The 16,653-nt window shown below is 48.6% G+C and overlaps 1 protein-coding gene across 1 annotated transcript in view; it reads right to left on the reverse strand.

The window, feature by feature from the left end:
• The window catches only part of GALNT17 (polypeptide N-acetylgalactosaminyltransferase 17), a 603,442-nt gene that overhangs the window by 21,882 nt on the left and 564,907 nt on the right, over positions 1 to 16,653 (reverse strand). The window contains exon 9 of the mRNA XM_050783574.1: positions 14,737 to 14,832. Coding sequence (XP_050639531.1) covers positions 14,737 to 14,832 — 96 coding nt within the window. The remainder of the gene's footprint in view (positions 1 to 14,736; positions 14,833 to 16,653) is intronic.

Raw genomic sequence — 16,653 nt, forward strand, 5'->3', positions numbered from 1 at the left:
GCCTGTAATCCCAACACTTTGAGAGTCCAAGGAGGGCGGATCATGAGGTCAAGAGATCAAGACCATCCTGGCCAACCTGGTGAAACCCCGTCTCTACTAAAAATACAAAAATTAGTCGGGCGTGGTGGCGCGCACCTGTAGTCCCAGCTACTCAGGAGGCTGAGGCAGGAGAATCGCTTGAACCCGGGAGGCGGAGGTTGCAGTGAGCCGAGATTGCACCACACACTCCAGCCTGGCGACAGAGCGAGACTCCATCTCAAAAAAAAAAAAAAAAAAAAAAAAAAAGATATTCAGTAAACCATGCTGTAAACAGATGCACTGATATCCAAGCTTTGTTGTTCCATTTCTAGGGCACAGGCAGAGTAGATTCAGCAACATTCTTAAGGGCCCTAGGATCTTCAAAATGGTAAATGAGTTTTGGCTTCAACTTAAAGTCACCAGCTGCATTCGCCTCTCACAAGAGTCAGGCTGTCCTTTGAGGCTTTCAAGTGAGGTACGGACTCTCTCCTCTCTAGGTGGGAAAGTCCTAGATGGTACCTTCTTCCAAGAGAAGGCTGTTCTGTCTACGTTGAAAATCTGTTGTTGAATGCAGACACCTTCAGCAATGATCTTAGCTAGATCTTCCGAGAACTGGCTGCAGTTTCTCCACCAGCACTCGCCGCTTCGCCTTGCACCTTTATGTTACAGAGAGTGCTTCTTAAGCCTCATGAGCCAACATCTGCTACCTTCAAACTCTTCTTCTGCGACTTCCTCAACCTCTTTTAGCCTTCATAGAATTAAAGAGAGCGAGGCCCTTGTTCTGGATTAGGCTTTTGGCTTAAGGGAATGTTGTGGCTGGGTATGGTCTAACCGTACCACTAAAATGACTCCCTATGAACACAGAGGCTGTTTTGCTTTCTTTTTTTTTTTTTTTTTTTTTTTTTTTTTGAAGGAGTCTCACTGTGTCTCCCAGGCTGGAGTGCAGTGGCGTGATCTCGGCTCACTGCAAGCTCCGCCTCCCGGGTTCACGCCATTCTCCCGCCTCAGCCTCCCAAGTAGCTGAGACTACAGGCGCCCGCCACCACGCCCGGCTAGTTTTTTGTATTTTTAGTAGAGACGGGGTTTCACCATGTTAGCCAGGATAGTCTCGATCTCCTGACCTCGTGATCCACCCGCCTCGGCCTCCCAAAGTGCTGGGATTACAGGCTTGAGCCACCGCGCCCGGCCATGTTTTGCTTTCTTATCATTCGTGTGTTCACTGGAGTAGCATGTTTAATTTTCTTCAGTAACTTTTCCTTTGCATTCGTAACTTGGCAAATTATTTGGCACAAGAGGCCTAGCTTTCAGCCTTATTTGGCTTGTGACATGTCTTCCTCCCTAATCTTTTTTTTATATATATATTTTTAGTAGAGATGGGGTTTCACCATGTTAGCGAGGATGGTCTTGATCTCCTGACCTCGTGATCTACCCGCATCGGCCTCCCAAAGTGCTGGGATTGCAGGCGTGAGCCACTGCACCCAGCCTCCTCCCTAATCTTCACCATTTTTAGCTTTTGACTTCAAGTGACAGACCTGCAACACTGCCTTTCCCTTGAACACGTAGAGGCCATTATAGGGCTGTTAATTGGTCGAATTTCAACACTGCTGTGTCTCAGGGAATAGAGAGGCTCGAGAAGAGGGAGAGAGATAGGAGAATGGCCCGACAGAGGAGCCGTCAAACACACACATTTATGGTTCACGTTCGCGGTCCTGTATGGGTGCAGCTCATAGTGTCCCAAATAATTACAATAGTAACATCAAAGATACTGATCACAAACCACCATAACAGATATAATACTAATGAAAAAGCTTGAAATATTGCAACAATTACCAAAATGTGACACAGCGACTGGAGCGAGCAGGTGCTGTTGGAAAAATGGCACCCACAGACTTGCTCGATGTCATGTTGCCACAACCTTTCAATCTGTGAAAACATGCAATATCTACAAAGTCCCATAAAGTGAAACGCGATGAAAAGAGGTGTGCCTGTACATGTGCCTTTACTTCTGCACACTGACAGGCTGGAATCGCTGCAATCTTATGATGAAACAGGACTAGATATAAAGTTGTTTCTTTTTTTTTTTTTTTTTTTGAGACAGAGTCTTGCTCTGTCACCCAGGCTGGAGTGCAGTGATGCGATCGCTCCTCACTGCAACCTCCGCCTCCCGGGTTCACGTCATTCTCCTGCCTCAGCCTCCCGAGTAGCTGGGACTACAGGCGCCCGCCACCACGCCCAGCTAAGTTTTTGTATTTTTAGTAGAGACGGGGTTTCACCGTGGTCTCGATCTCCTGACCTCTTGGTCTGCCCGCCTCCGCCTCCCAAAGTGCTGGGATTGCAGGCATGAGCCACCGCACCCGACCAGAGTTGTTTCTTAACGGATAAGCAAAGACAGTGGTCTCCTGAGACGGAATCTACTCCTGATGAAGATGTTGTGAATATTATTGAAATGATACAACAGAATATTTAGAATATTTCATAAACTTAGGTGATATATCAGCAGGAAATATTTAGGAACTCAAGCCTTCCTGTTTTCTGTACGTGGACCACTTCTCAGCGATAATCAGAAAAACGGAATTGGGGGTTGGAAATAGAAAAGAGAGGCAAAGCAGATGGCAGGGAAAGAGGCTTGGGTCCCCCAAAGCCTCGGGAAAATCTCAGCAAGCAGAAAGCATGTAAAACTGCGTTGCATGGAGGTCTGCAAAGAGGGTGGCTGCCAGGGGTGTACACACAGGCTGATGGAGGTGGGGCCTGGGAGGCGGGAACTAACAACCCGAAGTAATAAAATCAGAAACATTTTGAATATTTTGAGAGAAGATGAGTCAGAAGAGCAACAACAATAACAAAAAAGGCTGTTAATATTCACTGTCTGCATGCAATGAGGTAGGACGAATTTGTAAGTGTTGCATTGGAATGCAAAAGGAGGGATTTAAAAAAATATGGCATGAGAGATTGAAAATGGAAAATGAAAATAAGTGGTTCAGAACCTCTGTGGTGTTGAATTTCAGATCCACTGAACACCATCAGCATTTCCTCTCCTATTTTCTGTCTCATCTCCCATTTGTGTGTGCAGCAGGCTTTCTCAGCATCAAAAGTATCTGGGTCAGGTGTGGTGGCTCACACCTATACCCCCAGCACTTGGGGAGGCTGAAGCGGGAGAATCTCTTGAGCCTAGGAGTTCGAGACCAGCCTGGGCAACACAGCAAGACCCCGTCTGTACAAATAATACAAAAAAATTAGCTAGGCATGGTGGCGTGCATCTGTAGTCTGGGAGACTGAGGTTGCAGTGAGCTATGACTGCACCACTGCACTCCAGCCTGGGTGACAGAGCAAGACCCTGTCATGAAATATATAATTAATTAATTTTAAAAAAAGTATCTGCTTTCAGTCCCTCAACTCTGTTTTCCACAAGGTCTACAGATGCCCTGATTTGACCCCCATGGTGATTTCTAGGTATTGGGTCCTCGTGGATGGAAAGGGATGACTGAGTTTGCTTCTTATCAAATGGGAGAGGCATATTCCCAGAATCTCAGGCCTGTTTTCTGCACCAAAGTCATCTTTTCTTGGGCGAAACTTCAATGTGCTCTCAAAGGCTGCGTTGCCTGAGCTCCGACACTTACATGATAGCATCTGGAAGCCAAGAGGCTGCTGGGTGCCATTCACTTCTGCGTTTTCCGACGACGACCGGGGTGCCTCCTACATGCTAATAGCTCGCTGGAGCCCCGTCACGCCAGCAGGGCACGGGTGCCTTATTGGCACAATGCATCATAATGACAAGGTGTTTGGATGATGTATCGCTTAAAAGATGAAGCCATCAGAGAATGAGTCCAAGATCAGATTGAATTTAATTATGGGATAAAAGAATCTCATCTGTCATTTTGGTGATGAATTAACTGAGAGGAGAAATGTGAGTCTCTTGGAAAAGGACGGAGAGGAGGAGGAAAATGTATTGACAGGGAGGACACACAGAGGAGAGGTCGCTAATACCCTTCCCTGAGCCTACTGAATCAGAAAGGTCCTGGGAACAGAGCTTCACACATTCCAACAGGGACTGCTACCCTCAGTTCCTTCCCACAGTGCACACCTCGCCTTATGAACATCTCACTACAGCCATAGTTGTTTCAAAGAGTGCCTGCTGAAATCTCCAGGGCCATTTCTTGCAAACCCTGTTAGTCATACCTTGTCCATGGTATGGGCTGTGGAGGGGCAGTGAGTCTCAACTCGGGGACAAAACCGCATCAGAATTTGCAGGAACGTGTTGGGTTTGAACATGTGCAGGTGCACAGGCAACTTCTACGAACACGTCCTCAACTACGGTTCTCAAAAGTGATTGTGATTTGTATAAAAGTACATGGAAAGCTGGGTCCATTGGCTTACACCTATAATCCCAGCACTTTGGGAGGCATCGATGGGTGGATCACTTGAGCCCAGGAGTTTGGGACCAGCCTGGACAACACAGTGAGATCCCCATCTCTACAAAAATTTAAAAAAAAAATAGCCTCTCATGGTGGTATGTGACTGTAGTCCCAGCTGCTCAGGAGGCTAAGGCAGCAGGATTGCTTGAGCCCAGGAGTTCAAGGCCACAGTGAGCTCTGACGGCACCACTGTGATCCAGCCTGGGTGACAGAGTGAGGTAGTGAGATGCTATCTCTAAACAAAAGAAATCTTTCAAAAAAGTATATGTGGGCAGAGGGAGGAGTGAACTACACACAGGTTCAGGGGAATATTGAATTACTCTATATCTTGATTATGGTGTGATCATATGTGCCTGCCAAAACCTGCAAAACTATACATTATAAAGTGTAAACAGGCCGGGCACGATGGCTCACGCCTGTAATCCCAGAACTTTGGGAGGCCGAGGCGGGCGGATCACCTGAGGTCAGGAGTTCAAGACCAGCCTGGCTAACATGCTGAAACCCTGTCTCTACTAAAAATATAAAAATTAGCCAGGTGTGGGGGCAGGTGCCTGTAATCCCAGCTACTCAGGAGGCTGAGGCAGGAGAATCGCTTGAACGCAGGAGGCAGAGGTTGCAGTGAGCCAAGATCGTGCCACTGCACTGCAGCCTGGGTGACGGAGTGAGACTCTGTCTCAAAAAAAAAAAAAAAGAGTTTTAAAAATGAAAAAACAAAAAAACAAAAAACCCAAGAAACTTAATTATATAAAAACTAAGATAGCGTTATAAATTTTTAAAAAAAGAAATTAGGCTGGGACACTAGGCCTAAACAGGGCCTGTCCTGGGCAGACAGGAACATATGATCACCACCTATATGGCCTAACACATAGTCTTATCCAAAATACATGCTCGGCTGGATGTGAGGGTGATCTGGCTGCAACATCTGTCACTCCGTTGATGGCCAGGGTTAATTCAGCTGATTTGGCTGCATCTCTCCTGAAACTGCATGCCTGGTCGAAGAGGATGACCATCCCCAATAGAAGAAGACCAGTCTTTGGTCAAGGGTATACGAGTATCTGCGCTGCCTTGCTAGAACTCCCAAACAAGCCCTCAAAATAGATGCTCGATAAATAGCTGTAGGTTGACAAAGAAAAGCATCCGCCAATGCTTGTTACCATGTGGAATCCCAGGCCCTACCTCCACTAGGTCTGGGGTCGGACTCTGGAAAAGGCAGTTACAATAAGCCCCCAGAGGGTTCACTGGGTCAGTGGACCACACGTGAGATGCTGAGTGGAAGCCCCAGCCCTTGATCCCAGCACTGGAGGATCTCTATACTCTGTCCCTTTTGGGCCGTCCTGAACCACCTGCTTCTGCCAACTGTGTGATTCTTTCCTGAAATGTGCCTCGTGATTCCAGCCTCTGCACCTGTTCTTTCATGTTCCATTCCTCTCTGCTTGCTATGAATCTTTCCACTGTGTTTTGCTGTGGTCTGGAGAACACTGAAGGGCTCAAGGATATGAGGTGCTCTCCAGAATTCACCGGATGCAGAGCAGAGCACCCAAGACCAAGAGGTATGGGACATTCGTTTGACAACTGGCATTGCCCTATCTGAATCTCCATGTTCTCATTAATAATAATAATAAAAAAAAAAAGCAGGTGGTGCCAGCCAGGCAAGGTGGCTCACATCCATAATCCTAGCACTCTGGGAGGCCAAGGTGGAAGGATAGCTTGAGGTCGGGAGTTCGAGACCAGCTTGGGCAACAGAGTGAGACCCCCCATCTCTACAAAAAACTGGAAAAATTAGCTGGGCGTGGTGGTTCATACCAGCAGTCCCAGTTACTCTGGGAGCTGAAGCAGGAGGATTGCTTGAACCCAGGAGTTTGAGGCTGCAGTGAGCTATGATCGCATCACTGTACTCCAGCCTGGGTGACAGAACAAGACCCTATCTCAAATAAAAAAAGTCAGGGGGATGGGAGGAGGTTACTGTTTACCAGACAGAGTAGTTGGAAGGATTAAATATGTCACCAAAAACAGATATGGATCTTATTGCCAGCATTGTTGTTCTTTATCTCAGCCCAGCCCTGGCCAGAGCGTTTCGAGCTCTCCCTAGGCAGGGGCTGGAACACCCGGCTCTGGGGCCAGAGTCCACTGTATGCTGCACTGTCAAACTCTGGGCTGCAGGTCAGCTGCAGGGACCCGAGAGTGCAGATGCAGAGCCACTGGGGGAGTTAAGGGCTAAGAAAGATGCCACAGTGCTGCCCCCCAGCCCCCTCTTTCTTCCTGATAGCACCTTTGCCTTTCTGGAGAAATCAGAAGCTGTGGCTGGAGAAGGTTGACCAGCTGTCTGGAGAGGTGCAGCAAGAAGGGCCTGGCAGAGGAGGGCGCTATCTGTGCAAGGCAGCCAAAGTGTCCTGCTTTCATTGTGGTTGCTCCAGCTTGGGGCCTGGGCGCAGGAGGGCAACAGCCTGGTAGAACTGGGGGGTCTGTGGGCCTCCTTAGGCAAGAACTTCCACTCCAAATGGGTTTAAGCCAACACTAAGGCTGCTACTGCATCCTTGACTTTTTTTTTTTTTTTTTTTGAGACGGAGTCTCGCTCTGTTGCCCAGGCTGAAGTGCAGTGGCATGGTCTCGGCTCGCTGCAACCTCCACCTCCTGAGTTCAAGCGATTCTCCTGCCTCAGCCTCCCGGAGTAGCTGGGATTACAGGTGCCCGCCACCACGCCCAGCTCATTTTTGTATTTTTAGTAGAGACGAGGTTTCATCATGTTGGCCAGGCTGGTCTCGAACTGCTGACCGGAAGTGATCCACCCGCCTCGGCCTCCCAAAGTGCTGGGATTACAGGCGTGAGTCAATGCGCCCGGCCTTGACATTCTATTTTTAAATAAAACTCAGGCTTCCAAAAAGAAGCGGATGTTTGTCTAATTCTAATTAGTAACCAGCCAAAACTGAGGCGACAGACATTTCCGAGCAAGCAAGACTCTCCAAGTGGCCGGGAACCGTTTACATCTTGTTGACAAACACATGTTGCAAGACAGGAAATTACCCTCCTCAGTGCCTATTTTATCTCTGTTTAATTGCTGTTTGATAATAAATTACAACATAGAGTCCATTAATTAAGCTAGCAATGTCCGTGGAACACCAATTCCTTCTGCCCGGAGCCGCCTGGTTATAGGAGCTCTGATTCTGCTGCTGTTTGCACCCACAGCACTTTGGGAAGCAGTTTAGAAGGATTCCGGTTGGGTGACAGGACTCCTTGCACAGAAGGAGTGGGTCTGGGAAGCGGCGGAGCTTTGATGAGTGAGTAGAGGGACAGCCTGGCAGCTGGAGAGCCATGCCAAGTGTTCTCTAATTCAGGACACGTGGCTGAACAGAAAGCAACATCAGATTGACTTCTTAAAAAGCAGCTGACGGAAAGCAACCGGGGCCCACTTAACAAGTGTCCATCCCAGAGCCAGGGGGAGCCATGAGCAGCCTAATTCGGTTTGCCATTCTAAATCAAGTCAATCTAATCAGCTCTGTGGCAGGAGCTTTCACTTGGAAAAGTTCCGCACGCAGGTGGAGCTGGGAAAGATGAAACCCAGCCATTTCCTAACAAAGGTACCACACTGTGCTGGGAGTGCCACTAAGCTCCCAGAGGGAAAGAAGACTGGATGTCTGCTTCCTGCCTGGGCAGGGAGTCAGGAAGTGGTCACCTTCAGAGTGAAAGCCCTCATTAAATTTTAACCACAGGCTCAAGCACAGGGGCTCACACCTGTCGCCTCAGCACTTTGGGAGGCAGAGGCAAGAGAACTGCTTCAGGTCAGGAGTTCCAGACCAGCCTGGGCAGCATAGGGAGACCGCTATTTCTACAAAAAAGTTTTTTAAAAAATTAGCTGGGCGTGGTGATGCATGCCTGTAATCCCAACTACCTGAGAGGCCTAGATGGGAGGATTTCTTGAGCCCAGGAGGTCAAGGCTGCAGCGAGCTATGATTGCGCCACTGGACCCCAGTTTGGGCGACATAGCGAGACCTTGTCTCGGAAAGGGGAAAGGGGAAAGGGAAGGGAAAGGAAAGGGAAAGTTCTGACCATGTTGTCCTGAAATGATGCCATCCAGGCATTCCTGCTGGTCTTTCATGGTCCCACTGGGCAGAAGCTTGAGGGAGGGACTATAGAGGAATAAAGGCTCCAGACAGAAAGGTAAGGAAGGTCAAGTTTATAGCAGTCTGCCCCAGACTAAGTCTGGAGGTGAGGGCATTGTCAGGCCTCAGGGCCCAAGCCAGGCCATCGCATCCCCTGGGACTTGCATAAGCCCAGATGGCCTGAAGTAACTGAAGAATCACAAAAGAAGTGCAAATGCCCTGCCTCGCCTTAACTGATGATATTCCACCACAAAAGAAGTGAAAATGGCCGGACCTTGCCTTAAGCGATGACATTATCTTGTGAAATTCCTTTTCCTGGCTCATCCTGGCTCAAAAAGCTCCCCCACTGAGCACCTTGTGACCCCCACTCCTGCCCACCAGAGAACAACCCCCTTTGACTGTAATTTTCCTTTACCTACCCAAATCCTATAAAACGGCCCCACCCTTATCTCCCTTCGCGGACTCTCTTTTCGGATTCAGCCCGCCTGCACCCAGGTGAAATAAACAGCCATGTTGCTCACACAAAGCCTGTTTGGTGGTCTCTTCACACAGACGCGCATGACAGGCATCACAAGGGTGTTAAAGATGCTGGGGTAGACAGATGGGGAGGGTGGGGGGCCACAGGACCACAGAAGGCAGACATTGCTGCCTTAACATCCCAGCCCTCAGGTTCACCCAAGTGCTTCCTGAGTGGCTTTAAAAACCTTCCCCTGAGGCCGGGTGCAGTGGCTCATGCCTGTAATCCCAGCCCTTTGGGAGGCCGAGGTGGGTGGATCACCTGAGGTCAGGAGTTTGAGACCAGCCTGACCAACATGGCAAAACCCCGTCTCTACTAAAAATACAAAAATTAGTCAGGTGTGGTGGTGGGTGCCTGTAATCCCAACTACTCATAAGGCTGAGGCAGGAGAATCACTTGAACCCAGGAGGCAGAGGTTGCAGTGACCCGAGATTGCGCCATTGCACTCCAGCCTGGGTGACAGAGCGAGACTCAGTCTGAAAAAAACCCAAAACAAACAAACAAACAAAAACCAAAAACAAAACCTTCCCCTGAAACACCCAAAGCCAAATGCAACTGCTTAGAGCCACATGGGGAAGCTCTGGGATCAAACCATCTTTACTTTGTTCCACATTAGCAGGAGGAGTGGAGTCCTCGGAGCCATTTTTGATTAAGCTAGTATCTAACTAGGACAGCCTTTATTATGTCATTGTTAATAAGTGCACCATTCAAATGTGACTTATTCAGAAGATTAAACAAAGAAGTCTGGGAGTCAAGTGCTCTTTTCACAGCCACTCTTGGAGTAATTGCCTAAAAGGGTGATCTGGCACAGCCATGGGGCCCAGGAGTGGGACTGCCCTAGGCTCAGCCTCTGGGATCTTGCTGCCTGGGCCAGAGGCTGTGGGTATCCTAGGAAGGTGGTATAGGGAGTGTGCTGGGCCCTGCCTCCCACCCTCTGTGTCCCCTTTCTTCAAGTCCTCTAGGCTCAGTACCACAAGTCGCTATATCCAACTCCTGGCCATCTCAGCCTGAGACTAGCTGGGGCTTTTCATTTGGTCTAGTCCAAGACATAGCTTCTTAGATAGTCCCCTCTGGAACTGCTGTAGGCAGTCGAAACGTATCACTTCTTCTACCCCCAGGCGAGTCTTCCAGTGGCTCCCTGACATCTTCTGGATCAAGTCCCATTTCCTCAAACCAGCAGCATCAGCATCACCTAGAAATCAGCTGGAAATGCAAAATTAGGGCTGGGGGCCGAGGCTCATTCCTGTAATCCCAGCACTCTGGGAGGCCAAGGTGGGAGGATCCCTTGAGGCCAGGAGTCCAAGACAAGCCCAGACAACATAGCAAGACTCTATCTCTACAAAAAAAAACACAGAAAATTGAGTGGAACATGGTGGCATTTGCCTTTAGTCCCAGCAACTAAGGAGGCTGAGGCAGGAGGAGCACTTCAGCCCAGGAGGTTGAGGCTGCAGTGAGCTGTAATCACACCACTGCACTCCAGCCTGGGCAACAGAGCAAGACCCCATCTCTTAAAAAAGAAGGAAGAAAAGGAAGGAAGGAAAGAAGGAAGGGAGGGAGGGAGGGAGGGAGCAAGGGAGGAACGGAGGAAAGGAAAAAAGGAAAGAAGGAAGGAAAAAAGGAAAGGAAAGGAAGAAAGGAAGGAGGGAGGGAGGGAAGAGAGGAAGGAAGAAAGGAAGGAAGAGAAAGAAAGGAAAGGAAAGAAAGGAAAGGAAAGGAAGAAAGGAAGGAGGGAGGGAGGGAAGAGAGGAAGGAAGGAAGGAAAAGGGAGGGAGGGAGAGAGGGAAGGAGGTAGGGAAGGAGGGAGCGAAGGAGGGAAAAAAAGAAAGAAAGAAAAGAAGGAGGAAACAAAAGCAAACTCTCAGGCCCCACCGGAGATCTGACCCGAAAATTCTGGGGACGGGGCCCAGGAGCTGGTGTTGTCACAGCCTTGGGGGCGATTCTGCTGCCTACTGCAGCATGCAGGCTGGAACCTTGGTGCAGGTCTCCTTAGGTCTCTCACCATCTGCACTTCACGTCTCCGCTGCCTTCTCTCTCAGCACTCCCTTCCCTCTTGCATTCAAAGTTCCAGCCAAACTGGGCTACCTCCTACCTCCCAGGCCCCAGCACCCTGGGTTACACTTATTCTACTGTAGATTTCCTGCCTCTTTTCTAGTCCCTCCCCTTGAAGGGTAAACAATTTGACAGCAAAGACTGTATCATACCAGCTGCCTGTGTGACAGTGGTGCCTAGCGTTTTAGAGTAGGTAATCAAGACATATTAGTTGAGTGAACGAATGAATGAATGAATGAATGAAGACGTGCATTTCTTTTTTTCTTTTTTCTTTTTGAGATGGAGTATTGCTCTGTGGCCCAGACTGGAGTGCAGTGGCCGCATCTTGGCTCACTGCAAGCTCTGCCTCCCGGGTTTATGCCATTCTCCTGCCTCAGCCTCTCGAGTAGCTGAGACTACAGGCGCCCGCCGCCACGCCCGGCTACTTTTTTTGTATTTTTTAGTAGAGACGGAGTTTCACCGTGTTAGCCAGGATGGACTCGATCTCCTGACCTCATGATCCACCCATCTCAGCCTCCCAAAGTGCTGGGATTACAGGCGTGAGCCACCGCGCCCAGCCTTTTTTTTCTTTTTTTAAGAGACAAGGCCTTAGCCAGGCGCGGTGGCTCACGCCTGTAATCCCAGCACTTTGGGAGGCTGAGGCAGGTGGATCACAAGGTCAGGAGATCGAGACCATCCTGGTTAACATGGTGAAACCTGGTCTCTACTAAAAAGTGCAAAAAATTAGCTGGGCGTGGTGGCGGGTGCCTGTAGTCTCAGCTACTTGGGAGGCTGAGGCAGGAGAATGGCGTGAACCCGGGAGGTGGAGCTTGCAGTGAGCCGAGATCGCACCACCGCACTCCAGCCTGGATGACGAGCGAGACTCCGTCTCAAAAAAAAAAAAAAGAGACAAGGCCTCACTCTGTCACCCAGGAGTGCAGTGGCATGATCATGGCTCACTGCAGCCTTAAAGTCAAGTGATCCTCCAGCCTCAGCTTCCTGAGTCGCGTGCCACCACACCCAACTCATTTTATATATATTTTTTGTAGAGGCGGGGGTCTTGTTATGTCACCCAGCCTGGTCTCAATCTCCTGGCCTCAAGCAGTCCTCCCACCTCAGCCGTCACAGCCACCTGCATTAGATTCTGTAGCCCATATTGCTTTCCATGAGAATCCCCATTTCTCTATAGAGAACCTTCAGGGAGAGGAGAAGGTCTACGCTTCCCAGCCAATCTCCTGCTCCCCACGGGCACTTTTTGCCAATTATAAATGGTGATGGTGCTCCATAAATAACTTGAATTTAAATGGATCGCATTTGACTTTTTTTTTTTTACCTTGAGACAGAGTCTCGCTCTGTAGCCCATGTTGGAGTGCGGTGGCACGATCTCGACTTGCTGAAACTCCACCTCCAAGGTTCAAGTAATTCTCCTGCCTCAGCCTCTCTAGTAGCTGGGATTACAGGCGCCCGCAACTATGCCTGGCTAATTTTCGTATTTTTAATAGAGATGGGGTTTCACCATGTTGGCCAGGCTGGTCTTGAACTCCTAACCTCAGGTGATCTTTGACTTTAAAATGCTTGACTGTGCTTGGCCCAGAGCGGTAGCTCACGCCTGTAATCCCAGCACTTTGGGAGGCCTAGGCAGTGGATCACTTGAGGTCAGGAGTTCAAGACCGGTCTGGCCAACGTGATGAAACCCCGTCTCTACTAAAAATACAAAAATTAGCTGGGGCAGGGTGATGCAAGCCTGTAATCTCAGCTACTCAGGAGGCTGACGCAGGAGAATCACTTGAACCCAGAAGGCGGAGGTTGCACTGAGCCGAGATCATGGCACTGCATTCCAGCCTGGGTGACAGAGAAAGACTCTGTCTAAAAAAATAAATAGATCGATAGACAAATAAATAAATAGATAGATAGTATAAAATGCTTGGCTGTGCTGGAAGGCCTGGGTTCTATGTTGCTTTGCTCATGGGCACTTGCCCCTCTGTGCCTCAGTTTCCTCATGCTGCCCGCCTATTTCCCAGAGTTGCTGCAAGGATCTGCTCAGGATATGAACAGTACCCTGTCTGGCATTGCTTACCCACCTTAGGAGTATCCATCCAGACAATGAGAACTACCTGCAGTGACGTGGCAGAGGGAACGCAACTGTCTCTTTCCAGCAGTGACCTCGGGGAATGCAAAACCACTACGCACAGAGAAAAACCTGTGAGCCTTGATACGGGCACGTGTGGGGATGAGTGTAATTGATGAAGGCAACTTTGCACGTGAACGTGGGCATTCACAGAACAAGAGACATGAAGGGTGTTTACAGGGTAGCTCCTCAGGTGCCTTCCTCTTACAGACCAATGAACTGAGCCCCGGAGAGAGGATCTGTGAGCCCGACTCACAACCCACCTTCAGTGTTCCTCTGAAATTGAAATATAAATGTTTTCCTAGTCGGTGGCTTGCCTTTTTCTACTACTGGTTGACGTAATGTTTGAAATTCTGATGAATGTCAAGACTAGTGACATTTTCTTGGATGTGTTTTCTTCCAATCTTAAGAGAATTTCTGCTAAGCTCTTTGTGTACACACACACGTGCACGCACACACACCTGTGCACACACACCGCTGGCTAGCACAAAGCTGTCAAAGGAAATTCGTTTATCAAGACTCTGTTTTTACTTGTTGGTTAATTGCTTTGCTCTTCTCAGGTTATCACACGTGTTCTCTGAAAGCTGCATTTTAGAGTAGGTGATCAGGACATATTACTTGAGTGAATGAATGAATGAAGCCGTGTATTTGACACACATATTTTTTTTAAAGACACTCTGCAAACATTCTCCTCCTTCCCATCAGCTGTTTGCTCTTGAACCAGCATTTACGGTCCAGCTTGTACTTACAACCAAACTAATTGACGCTCCTTCAGGATGGATGTGTCAATCAGATTCTAGTGAAGAAATTTGCTAATTGTTTCTCTGAAGTAGTAAGCAGGTAGATTTGGTTATAATGACAGTACATGCACATATGGTATATATTTGCATGTTAGCAAATGACTCTGTGGCTTATCCACCTTTGAAATATGCACAGTGTGACTTATTCACCTATGAAACCTGCACATTGATCTTGTTAATATCCGCACTGATGCAGCCAGTCGCAGTGGCTCACGCCTGTAATGCCAGCATTTTGGGAGACCGAGGTGGGCAGATCTCTTGAGGTCAGGAGTTCGAGACCAGCCTGGCCAAATGGTGAAACCCCATTTCTACTAAAAATACAAAAATTAGCTGGACATGGTGGCATGTGCCTGTAATCCCAGATATTCAGGAGGCTGAGGTAGGAGAATCGCATGAGCCTGGGAGGCGGAGATCGCAGTGAGCCAAGATCACACCACTGCACTCTAGCTTGGAGGACAGAGTCAGACTCCATCTCAAAAAAAAAAAAAAAAAAAAAAAAAAAAAAAAAAAAAAAAAAAAAAAAAAAAAAATTCTGCACACTGCAACAACCGCTTATGAATCTTTTTCCTATCTTTAGAGAAATAACCAGCAAGACTCCTACCTTCTTCTTAACATCTCAGAATAAATAACTACCAAGGTAGACAGCAACAAACTTTATCCAGAAGGCCGGCAAGGCCCCTGTGGGCCGGAGATGGTGATATTACTACTTCCTTCCTGGTCAGAGATGAGCTCCTACCTGCGGTCCCCAGCCATGGCACGGATACAGTATTGCTGTGTGGTTCTCCAGTGGCCCCTGGTCCAAGCAGACGTCTTTTGCCTTGTTGTTGCGAAGCTGCAAGAACAGACAAAACATGATCCATCAGAGCTCCGCTAGTGGAGGTGTGGATGCCCAGTCACTGTTCTACCATGCCTTGGTTCCAACTTCATGATGGGAAGACCACACAGGCCTCTAAGTGAGGACCAGGGCTCAAGTCTGTGCAGTGATCACCTTAGCAAGAAAAATCAAGTCTTAAGGTGGATGGCATGGATCCTAGGTCTCTGACTGTGTCCTGGGCAGCTTGCCCCCCACCCTCACAGCACCTCCATTCCTAACATGAAAGGCAATCTGAGGGAACTTCTGCACATAGGAGCACTGGTTACCCAGATCTTAGGCTTCTAAACGGCTTTGAAGCTTCTAAGTGGCTTATAGGCTTCTCAGTGGCTTCTAAGGCTTCTAAGTGGCTTGTAAAATCTGGTTATCCAGATGGTTAGGCTTCTAAGTGGGCCTCAGCACCAACATTGGTTTTAATAAACCAGGTAATCAAAGGTTAGCTTTTCAGGTCATTACGTGCATAAAAGCATGAAGAACCTAAAAGCAAATTAGGCTGGACGCGGTGGCTCATGCCTGTAATCCCAGCACTTTGGGAGGCTGAGGTAGGAGAATCGCTTGAGCCCAGGAATTCAAGACCAACATGGGCAACATAGCGAGGCCCCATCTCTACAAAAACATTAAAACAAATTAACCAGGCGTGGTGGCACACACTTGTAGTCCCAGCTACTCAGGAGGCTGAGACGGCAGGATGGTTTGAGCCCAGGAGTTCCAGGCTGCAGTGAGCCATGATTGTACCACTAGACTCTAGCCTGGGCGACAGAGCAAGACCTATTTCTAAAAAAAAGAAAAAAAACCCCTAAAAGCTTACTATCATAAAATGCTCTAGCAGTATCTATTTATATATTCAAAAACATATACCTATGCTGTGCTAAGCACCACTGTAGGTGTTTGGAACGCACCCACGGAGGAAATAGACAAAAGTCCCCAAAGCAACACCTGTGAAACTAAGCATGGGTCTTTGGGAGAATGTAAGAACTGATCTCATTTGGATCTCTAGGTGCATTGTGATCTACACGGGTATCTATCCCACCAGCACCCTAGGGTCTCAATGGGTGGGAAAAAGGTAATGTTGCTGGTCCTCTCCATCTATATTCATTCCCCTCCAGATTACATTCCCCATCGAAACAGAGAGGAAAAGGCATTCTGTTTCTTTTCTTTTCTTTTTGAGACAGAGTTTCGTTCTTGTTGCCCAGGCTGAAATGCAATGGTGCAATCTCGACTCACTGCAACCTCCACCTCCTGGGTTCAAGCAATTCTCCTGCTTCAGCCTCCCAAGTAGCTGGGATTACAGTTGCCCGCCACCATGCCAAGCTAATTTTTTGTATTTTTAGCAGAGACGGGGTTTTACCACTTTGGCCAGGCTGATCTTGAACTCCTGACCTCAGGTGATGCACCTGCCTTGGCCTCCCAAAGTGCTGGGATTATAGGCGTGAACCACTGCGCCTGGCCGGCATTCTGTTCTTTATGTACCCAAATTGTGTTTAGGCTCAGACAACTTGAGCAGATTTTTTTTTTCTTCTTTTGTTTTTTTGAGATGGAGTCTTGCTCTGTCGCCCAGGCTGGAGTACAGTGGCGCGATCTCGGCTCACTGCAAGCTCCGCCTCCCAGGTTCAAGCCATTCTCCCACCTCAGCCTCCCGAGTAGCTGGGACTACAGGCACCTGCCACCACCCCGGCTAATTTGTTTGTATTTTTAGTAGAGACAGGGTGGTCTCGATCTCCTGACCTCATGATCTGCCCGCCTCGGCCTCCCAAAGTGCTGGGATTACAGGCCTGAGCCACT

The sequence above is a fragment of the Macaca thibetana genome, chromosome 3, assembly GCF_024542745.1.
Source record: "Macaca thibetana thibetana isolate TM-01 chromosome 3, ASM2454274v1, whole genome shotgun sequence".
In the NCBI taxonomy this organism is placed as follows: domain Eukaryota; kingdom Metazoa; phylum Chordata; class Mammalia; order Primates; family Cercopithecidae; genus Macaca; species Macaca thibetana.